The sequence below is a fragment of the Crocodylus porosus genome, unplaced genomic scaffold, assembly GCF_001723895.1.
Source record: "Crocodylus porosus isolate Cpor-Errol unplaced genomic scaffold, CroPor_comp1, whole genome shotgun sequence".
Classification (NCBI taxonomy): domain Eukaryota; kingdom Metazoa; phylum Chordata; order Crocodylia; family Crocodylidae; genus Crocodylus; species Crocodylus porosus.
In genome coordinates this window covers 74,629,397-74,639,665 of record NW_017728947.1, presented here as the reverse complement: position 1 = coordinate 74,639,665, position 10,269 = coordinate 74,629,397, and the positions used below count along the sequence as shown (strand labels likewise).

At 39.4% G+C, this 10,269-nt stretch overlaps 1 protein-coding gene across 1 annotated transcript in view; it reads right to left on the bottom strand.

Annotated features, from left to right (window-relative positions):
* Positions 1-2,637: 2,637 nt before the first annotated feature.
* Positions 2,638-10,269, bottom strand: part of PNN (pinin, desmosome associated protein) — a 16,533-nt gene continuing 8,901 nt past the window's right edge. The window contains exons 6-9 of the mRNA XM_019552050.1: positions 9,108-9,183; positions 6,993-7,148; positions 6,757-6,895; positions 2,638-5,004 (exon numbers count right to left, since the gene is read on the bottom strand). Coding sequence (XP_019407595.1) covers positions 3,719-5,004; positions 6,757-6,895; positions 6,993-7,148; positions 9,108-9,183 — 1,657 coding nt within the window. The 3' untranslated portion in view covers positions 2,638-3,718. The remainder of the gene's footprint in view (positions 5,005-6,756; positions 6,896-6,992; positions 7,149-9,107; positions 9,184-10,269) is intronic.

Genomic DNA, 10,269 nt, shown 5'->3' with positions numbered 1-10,269 from the left:
GATCTGGCAAACACTGTGGAAGTATTTGGTCCTTAAAAATATAAGTCTGAAGCAGCTATTTTCAACAGGATAAAAAAAGAAATTATATTTAAAGCATTTCAGCTATACTTATGTCCCCCTCTTCTTTTTTTCTTTGGAAGAAAGACAGAAGTCCTTTTCTAAGTCACTGAAAAGACTGCAATGTAAACATACAGACAACTGTTTTGCTTAGCGCTATTTCGCTATGATGCTCATTTTACATTGAAACATGATTCCACTTAGCGCTCAACGAGTTTTGTTATAACACTCATGGGCATCATACAGCTGGCAGCAAAAAAAAATGGTTTCATTTAATGCTATTCTGCTTAATGCTCGTTTTTTTGGGAACCGATTAAGAGCGCCAAGTGGACACCTGTACTTAATGAAGACCCATATAGCTCCCTTTTAGTTTGGCTTGCAAGTATTTTGTTTTTCACGGAATTCAGTTCTTCCACCATATCCTATACCTATTATCTAGGTTAGATTACGCTGGACATTTTAGTAAGGCTGAGTGCCAAGCAGTACAGCAACGTGATCTTACTGTATTTCTATAATGGCCATTAGTAGCATTAATAAAGTATCTTGCATCAAAAGCATTAAGCTATCAGATATTCTAGCCTTAGTCTAGAAAATTACAACCATTTAAGTTTCTCTGACTTTCAGCTTAACAAAATATATTATTTGCCTTAATAGTATCTAAACCTCAGACAATTAAATACATCAATCCACTCTCTAATCCAGTCATAAGGACCCATTAATTGCTTTGATCTTGTATATTGCTTTGACATTTTTGTTCTGGTTAATGCATAGCAACTTTTAGTAAGCGATAAATCAACACTCACATCTTGTTCAGAAATCTAGAAACAATTTAACAATGCTTATCGTTAAAGCTGGAGTAGCAAAAAAGCCACAAAAGCAATGTTACTCAACAGTTCCTGTACAATTTGAAGTGTTGTGTTGAAAGAATAAACTGTAGCTTAAGAGACATTACACTATTTAAAAAAATAGACGCATTTTCAAGCAAGAAAGTTAATATAATTGCTTCCAAAAATTAAAATTTGAAGGAAATGAAACCAAATAGAGAAACCAACATACTCCATTATGATTTCCCTATATGCAGAGAGTTGGAAACTATTAACATTTTAAACATTTTGAAAAGTTGAATTTTTTAGTTTCCAATTACAACCTGCACAAGATATTACGGTGTATATAATAATTACATTCTTATATGTGTATTGTATAAACCTCTTCCCCTTCACAGCTTCAATTGTTTTTGTAAAAAAACCAGAAGGGGTAATAAATAAGTTTACAGTGAGTGAGAAATAATAATAATAATAATAATAATAATAATAATAATAAAGGAACAATTCTAGAGAGGCTAAAGCATGAACCTTACAGGGGAAGAGGCAGATTAATTTATCAGTTTTCAAAAAGAAAGAAATTAGTTAGAGCAAGAGAAAAGCTTGAGCATCATCACCATTGGCTAAAGTTGCCCAATATCTTGTCACCGCTTTGTTTCATTCTGTAAGACGGTGGTCTCCAAAGTGGGGTGCGTGAAGAAAATATTAGAACTCCTATTTATATTTATACAAATATACACATATTAGGGGTGCACAAACCCCTCAAATTTTTTTACTGATAGGGGTGCATGATCAAAAAAGTTTGGAAACCACTGCTTTAAACAACAGACTGCAGTGCAATACACCACAGACTGTGGTCATCACTACTATTATGATAGGCTTGAAAATAAACTGAAAGATAAGGGAAGTATGAGCATGCTATATGCTTCCAGCAACCAAACTACGTGGGGAAGCTGGCAAAAAAAAAAAAAAAAAGTGTAGTGAATTATAGTGAATTACACCTTGCTGCCCTCCTGAAATCATTCTGACATTTTTTAAATATTTAAAATTTTTTCTGTGATCTAGTATGCAAAGTGAGCAGTCTCAAACAGCAGCCTGATCACCATGTGCATATAACAAATACAGGTTTCCCTTGCTTTATGCAGGTTCTGTATGTGCAAATTTGCTCTTACGCGATGACCCTTCTTATACCAAAAATTCGTTATAGGCGAGGTAAATTCACTCCTATGCGATTGGTGTGGTGGAAGCCCACTGTCAGCTGCTTTGTGCAGTGCATTATGGAAGTGATGTGCACAAAAATATAATTTCCTGTGTGTTTCTGTAGTTGCATCATCATTATGGTAACATTCATCACCACCTTGTGCTTGTGTGGACTGTCTGCTGTTGGCAAGTACCAAAACTGTCTTGTAAAAGTGGCAGAAATGGATCTGGGGGTCAGTACAGTCAAGGTCTTGGAACATATCCCTATTTGTTACATTGTAAAGTGGGTTCCCTTTATGCGAATTCAAGTTATGTGCCATTTTCCGGGAATGCATGTACAGCATAAAGTGAGGGAAACCTGTACCTGTTTCATTCTTTGACTTTGCCATCTTGTCGTTTTGCAACTAACTTTTAAATGCTTTCAGATACAGTGCTTTCCAAGGGCTGTGTAAGGGACTGTCACCTATGCATGCCATGTCTATTTCAGAGTTGATAACATTAGAAGTAATAAGATTAGTTAAAGCAAAGGTAATAGAAACAAAGTCTCCATCATTCAGAGTAGTCTACAAAGCCACATTTATTTGCACATGTACAGAACAAGCCAAAAGGTATGTTGTTATTTCCATACAAAATTATAAAACAATCATGACCTTGATACACCATACTGCTTGATTTGGAACTTTCACACATCTCTATCAAATACATTCAAAAAGCATTCTTGCACACACACAAGACTGGTATTAGTCCCAGATAACACTGCAGTATAATTATATCTAGTCACACACCAGGATCAAAAATTAATTTGTGGCTAATATAACAAAAAACTCCCAGTTGAGAAGTGAGCGGAGGTCTTCCCACCACTGGCCAGGAAAGTAAGGAGCATCACTAAACAGATATACTGTCTCCAGAATATAGCTGTAAACATTACCCAAGCACCTGCAGAAGGCAGATAAAAGTAGCATTCCAGATTCTGACTTAAGCTGTCAATATTAGCATTTTGAGGTAACTACTGCTCAACGCAGAGGTCACAAAAACAGGTTCGTAAAATGAGAAAAAAAGAGTCAAGCTAGAATGAGTTGGTGTGGAGAAGAAAGCAAAAGGAACTATACCAAATAATTCACACCCCTGCAAACGGTAGGAGGGGGGGAAAAAAAAAGGAGCAGGAGGAAAATTACAAAAGGCAGCATCTTTGTAAGCAGCTGCTTAAATGTAGAGCTAAAGGGAAGTTAAGTGTTAACACGACATCTCAAACATTTTATTTAAAATGCACATTTATTTCTACAAAAAAAAATGTATGGTACAGAAGTAGAAGTGATCACACCAACTTAAAAGATTTACCTATTAAAATATACAGAGAATCTTAATGAGTACAGGGTATTTAAAAAATGCAAAGGGGGGGTTAATTTTTTTATTTTTCTTACATTTTGGGAAGAGGGGACTTCACATAATTTTGATAAGTTACCCTTTACAAAATTATGTAAAAAGTACAAGAGTGTCTGGTAAACAGTCTGCATTTTTCCAAAAGATTTTTTACAGCATGCAATTGTTAAGGCAGCCTTCTCCTCCTCCTCATAAGGAATCCTTTTACTCAAATAATCTTCTGCTGCAAAGATTAGGCTAGGGAAGCCTGGTCTCTTCTGTTAACGCCTTTTGTCTTTCCTGTCTGATTTACGGTCTCTTTCACTCCGTGAAGTTCTTTTGCCTGACCGACTACTTTCTGATATAGACCTCTTTCTATCAGACCTTGAACTTTTATCCTTTGAGCCTTTTGCATCTCTGCTACTACCTTTTGAAGACTTGTGACTTCTATCTTGTCCTGAAATATCCCTTCGCTTCCTATCCACGCTCCTCCTGCGCTTTCTGTCCCTATTATGACCCCTTCCTCTGCTTCGACTTCTGCTCTCACTGCTGCTACTGCTACTGCTGCTACTGTCTCTGCTGCTACTCCCAGTAGTGCTACTACTACTGCTAGAACTACTGCGACTACTACTGCTGCCACTGCTAGAGCTACTTCCACTACTACTGCTGGTTGAACTACTACTGCTAGTACTACTACTGCTACTACGACTTCGACTCTTGCTAGATTTGTTCCGTGTCCTACCCCTGCTTCTACTCCTGGTCTTACTCTTAATTTCTACACCTGTTGCCTGAATTTGATCTGTCTGTGCCTCAACCACCTTTACAGACACCACAGTGGCTTCATTCTTTTCCGTCTGAGGCTCTTGATCCTGAATGGACTGAGACAACGGAGGTGGCTGTGGCAGTGGCACAGCCTCTGGCTGAGGCTGAACCTCAGTCTCAGTCTCAGGGTGGGCTTCAGATTCCTTTCCCCATTTCTCTTCAGGTTCAGCGTCAGTTTCTGGTTTGTTAGCTTTCTCCTTCTCAGGGGAAGGAGTGTCACACACTTTTTCTGGCTGAGCATCACACTCAACTTCTAGGTCAACTTTGCCATTTTCATTTTCTAAATGTTCTACACTATCTGCCTCATTAACTTCCACCATGTCTTGCTCATTATCCACTGACTGAATCCTGTCACCTTCCATTTTCACAATCAGAACATCTTCCTGCTGACTATCCTGCTGCTTGTCATTCTCCAACACCTCAGTTGCCTCTTCTGCTTTAACCTGCATTTCATGTTTCTGTTCCTCCTCCTCCTGCTCTCTCTCTGCATCACTATAACCTGCACCTGCTTTTCCTCTGTCCTCCCCTACCTCCTCCATTTCTACATCATTGTTCTGGTTACCTGTCTCCAACTCTTCCACCTGCTGAGCCACCTTACCCTCTTCCTGCTCCTTGTTCTGTTCTTCCTTCTTTTCTTCATTCTGCACCTCCTGCTGTTCTTTTTCCTTCACAGATTGTCTTCTGGGTCTGGCCTCCATTTTGTTAATTTGCTCTGCAAATTCATTGCGTCTATTTTCAAACAGTGCTGAAGAGCAAGAGGCAAATATGAGACAGTAAAACTCGGATGCATATTTGAAGAAGTTACAAGTCAAGTGTAACTATTTGCTGACTTGTGCTGAGATTTATATGGCTATTTTGTTCGCACAATAATATAATCCTGGTCTCTCTCGTGTTTAGTCTATTCAAGTGCAATCCAAGAGGTGGCAATTTACCCATAGTCAGCAAAGAGCATACTAATCAGTTAAACCACCACCCCCAAAAAATTAAGTTTAATGAAAGAACTGTCACACTTGATCACTAGAAGCATTTCCATTTTTAGACTAGACTAAAACTAATGAAAAAATATTAGCATATCTGGAAACCAAATAGCAAAACATTTTCATTTTCTGGAACTTTTCTGCTACTGGCACTGCTAATGTGAATGAAATGGAAACAGTAAGAACAAATTAGGTGTTAAAAATCAAGTTTTCATCAGGTCAGATATCCAGGCAGACGCACCAATTTTTAAACTAGAACTTAATCTGACTTGTAGAAAAAAGTCAAATGATATAAATCCCAAAACAGAAGTGGCACTGGGGGAGAAGACAGTAAGTAGGAAGATGCATTTGACTAGGACTCAACTACATTAATAATTTCTCCTTTCATAAACAAGTATGACATAAACATGTCATATGTACTGTTCTGCTTGAAACTGCTTCCTAAAAGGAAAAGGAAAAGGAACTCAGTTCTTCTGGAAAGCATATGTGTGTGTGTATTTAAGAGACCTTTTTCATAAGTTTAACTAGAAAGTGATCATTCAAGCACTAAGTGATCATACAAGCACTAAAATTGTGCTGTATCTACAGAAACGAAGTTGTGAAAGCTTTGGTAATGGATGATAACGTGAAGCAAGGACTATAGCTTATTCAAATGTTTAATTAAGAGACATTTTCATAGAACTTTCCTTTTAAAATACAGCACTAGATAAATGAAACTTTTAAAAGAGTCATTAGATATTACTGATTTAATGATCACAAGTCACCTTCTAACCACAAATCACCACTGACCATAAGTACAACATGCCAGGAGCACTGTTAAGGTGGTCTTGGTGGTTGTGGTATATCAAAAACTCATCTCTGCAAGCAATCTAATGCCATCTTTAAAAAAACAATAACAATAAGTCTGTGTTGCATTAACAGAAGTATAATCTGTAAGTCATAGAGGGTGATAACACCATTCTACTTGACATACGTTATACCTTAACTCGAGGACTTTACAAGAACATCTGAGAAGCTAGAGACCTCCCAGAGCATAAATCTATATCAATAGCTGGGCAACCAAACTGTACAAGGAAAATGTTGAAAAACCTAGGTCCGTTTAGTTTGGAGAAAAGAAACTAATGGGACTTGACAGCTTAAAAAAAATGTGAATGGTTGCCATAAATAAGATTGTCACAGTGTTTCTCTATCTGTAGCAAAACAGATTCAGATCAAATTTCAGAAAAACCTCCACATAAGAGTAGAACACTGAAACAAGGTACTTAAACTGTGGAATGGCCTTCATTAGAAATTTTTAAGAGGCTATCTGATTTAGAAAGAGTAAATCCCTGCATTGGTACAAATAGTTGAATTAGATAACCCTGTTTTCTTAGGCTAGATAAGTATTTTAATTCAATGACAAGAAAATGAAGTTAAGTGAAAAGAAATAAAAAAAGAAAAAGAACATGTACAGCAAGAGGTAGAATATCCCATTTGAGACAGGGAGACACTGCCAAGCGACTCCCAAATAAACCACCTACCATTCAACTTTTTCTGCGACTCTTCCATTAGCTTTTGTGTAGCGGCACACATCCGGCCAGGTATGTAGAACAGATGGGGCCTTGTCCTGGTTCGTATATATTTAATTATTTTGGCATTATGTTCATTCCATTCTTCTTGCTGAGAAAAAAGGAGAGAGTGTTAAATAGCTCAAAATATAGTTTTTGCAAAAGAACAAAAGGAACCCTCCTTGCCTCCTCCAAAATGTAAGACTTACCAACTGAGCAAGTTCGACCTTTTGTTCCAATAGCCGCAATTCTGTCTGTTTAGCACGTCTTTCTTCAAACAATTCTCGCCTCTCATTTTCAACTTGCTTTCTCTCCTCCTCCGCCTGTACTTCAAGCTTTTGCTCAATTTCTTGACGCCTCTTTTGCTGAAGATCAAGACATATTTTTCTTAACAAAAATTTACACAATTTAGAAACTAACTTACTCTGAACTCAGTTTATGATTATATACATGATGAAGGAAAAACAAAACAAAAAACAAAATCAGCAAGGTTTCACGGCATGATAGTTATTTACAGGTTCACAAAACAAAAAAAACAAAAGGGGGGGGGAGGATTTTTCAGGCTGCTATTCAGGCTGGTTTCATATTCACTCTATATTCACTCCAGTTTTGCCCCTGATATATAAATGCATAAAAAAAGTTGTCAGAAAAAAAATTCTGGAGCTCAGACACATGTTTTAAGTTGTTTTCCACAGAAAAAGAGATGTCTGACTAAAAGCTGACATTGGCAATAGGTACTAGTACTGTTGTATCTAAATAATATTGAATATGTTGACAACATACAGATCCCTAATTGTGTTTCTATTATTAAACTGGTGATCTGATGCTAACTTACAAAAGCTGAAAAATATATAGTTAAAGAATCTCACAGTAGTTTTGCATAAGGTATCTCCCAGTGTTTGAAGCTATGTGCATTATAAAACTCCTCAGATAAAAATCAATTAATATAAAAAACACATGCATTCATTAAGGAAATTAGGTGCACAGAAGCTTAGTGTTGTGCTGAACTACAGAACTAAGAGAGGGTAGTAGAATAGTTACAATTACGGTAATTACGGTAAAATATGATATATGGTGATTTGAAAGCAGCATGATCAGTGATCCTGGTTTTCCCTAATAAAAATAGTAAATTGTTCGATAAACCCCCCCAAATCTGCTGGTGCCCCTGACTTCCCCCTCCTCTCCCCACAGCCCTGCTGGTGCCCCTTGCCACTGCAGTGGAGCAGAGCCTGGCTCCCCCACTGCTGAGCACACCCCCGGGGGGGGGAGGGGGGCCCTGTGCCCCCTAGATTGTGTTGGGGGCAGGGGCTGTGTGCTGGCTCCTGCTCTGCTGCCCTCCTACAGGGCCTCCGCAACCTGGCATGCGTGACCTGGTGCTGCAAAGAACAACAGGGCTGCGCAGGAATGTAGCTTGCTGCCCCAAGCTCCATGCATCCCCTGCACACATGGCTGCAGCAGGGTTGGCAGCATGGGGTTGTTAACAGGGGACGTGTCGCCAGGGCAGCATGGAGCTTGCAACAGCAAGAAGCTTTCCTGACTGTTCTTTGCAGTGCCGGGCTGTATACACTGGGCTGCGGAGGCCCCAGGGGAGGGCAGCAGGGCAGGAGCCTGAAGTGGGCAGCCTGCGCCTGCACACAGATGTGGGGGGCAAAGGTCCCCTCCTCTGGAGTGTGTACAGCATTGGGGAGCCAGCCCTCATGGCCTTGTTCTGCTCCCTGCAGCCCCATCCTGCTCCCCACCAGGGTCCTGAGGTTGCACATTGCAGCCCTGGGCCCCAGGCCCTGCCTGGCTGGGCAGTAGCCCCAGCCCTGCCCAACTGCTTCCCCCGCTAAGGTGGCTTCTAACCCCATGCCCCTTACCCTTACGCATGGGAGCTGCTGACCTGTGGTGCCCCCTGCAGGCTGGAACTCTGCCAGCCTGCAGAGAGCTTGTTGCAAAAATGCACAATCCATGGGTTTCTCCACTAAAATGAGAAATCTACATTCGCCTCCAGTAAAATCTGTGGTTTTCTTTGCTTTTCTGTGGGAAACAGAAAACCCAGATCTGGGTCATGACCATACAGGGATTCCACTAAATTGAGGAACAGCAAGAAATCACAAATGAGAGTCCTCAGCCAATGTTTATATATGGCAGTTAGAAGTAACTCTAAAAGCTAAGTTAAACTCTTAGGTACTAAATGTCAGAATTTGGCACTTAAAAAAGAAAAGAAAAGAAATCAATGCACCTGCCACAGATATTTTCATTCCTTGCGCTGAAACAGTAAGTACCTAATTTTACCTTACGTGGAACAGATTTCAGGTCATAAAATTAAAAGAAATAAGTACCCTTTCAGTAGCAACTGTGGACTCTTGTTTAAATTTCTGCAAAGTACCCATCAACAAGCCAAATATACGTCGATTCCTGAATTAAAAGAAAAAAAGAAAAGTTTAGAGGCTCCGTTTAACTTCAGAAAAAAGGTCTGTCTGCCTAAACAGTGAAAGAAATTACTTCCCATTAGTAGCACCTGTTTCTAAAAGGGCAGTGTCAGCAGTAAATTAGCAACAGCGTATAAGGATTATGCCAACAGCGTAGAATATTATTTATACAAGTCATATTAATCTGTGTAGGGTACTTTACCTAATTAGATAAGAAAGTGTCTCTGCCTAGAAAACCTCATAACGTAACAGATAATTAGGGTGACAAAGTATGAGAAAAAATAATTACTGTGAAAGTCAGCATAAAGTTTATAATACAGAAAAAAATGACCCATAAAAAAGACTGAAAGTGGGACACTGCTGCAAATGCTGGAAATAGCACACTCCTCCCTCCTCCCCCAAACAAATAAAAAAACCCACTCAAAATATGAGCAGAAAGTGTTGTCTACAACATGAGCAGAAAGGTGGCAGAACAGATGATCTATTCTATTACTCGTTTACTGTGTGACCTCAGCAGAATCATGTCACTTTTTAGAATATACCTCATTTACATAAGCTGACCCCCTTCACACCCCACCTATTTTAAGGCATCTTCTTCTTTAATCCTCCACTTTTACATAGGCCTGTTTTTGCCCCTCTTAGGAATATTACTTTCTTACTATAATATTCCCTACCTTCCCCTCCTACTAACTTCTGTAGCCCTGTATTCTTGGATAAATGTCCAAATAAGTTTATTTGATCAACCTGGTAGATGCCACAAGGTTCAAATGCAGTGGCAAAAGGTAGAGAGGAAAGGAAAGAGACCTGCAGGCTTGGCTGCAAATCCAGAAGCAAGGACAAGTCGTCTTGTATCAAATGGACCTGTCTGCGGAATGAAGTCCCAGAGAATACTGGCAAATCCACAATCTGACATTTTGTTCTGAAGAATATGAAGGTTTTCCCTTTAGGAAGTGCTTCTGTAACATGTGACAGGCTACTGGCAAGTGCAGGGTGCTGCACTTAGGCAGTAGAAACCAGCAGCACACTTATAGAATGGGAAACTCCCTTCTTGAGAGCACGGAGGCAGAAAGGG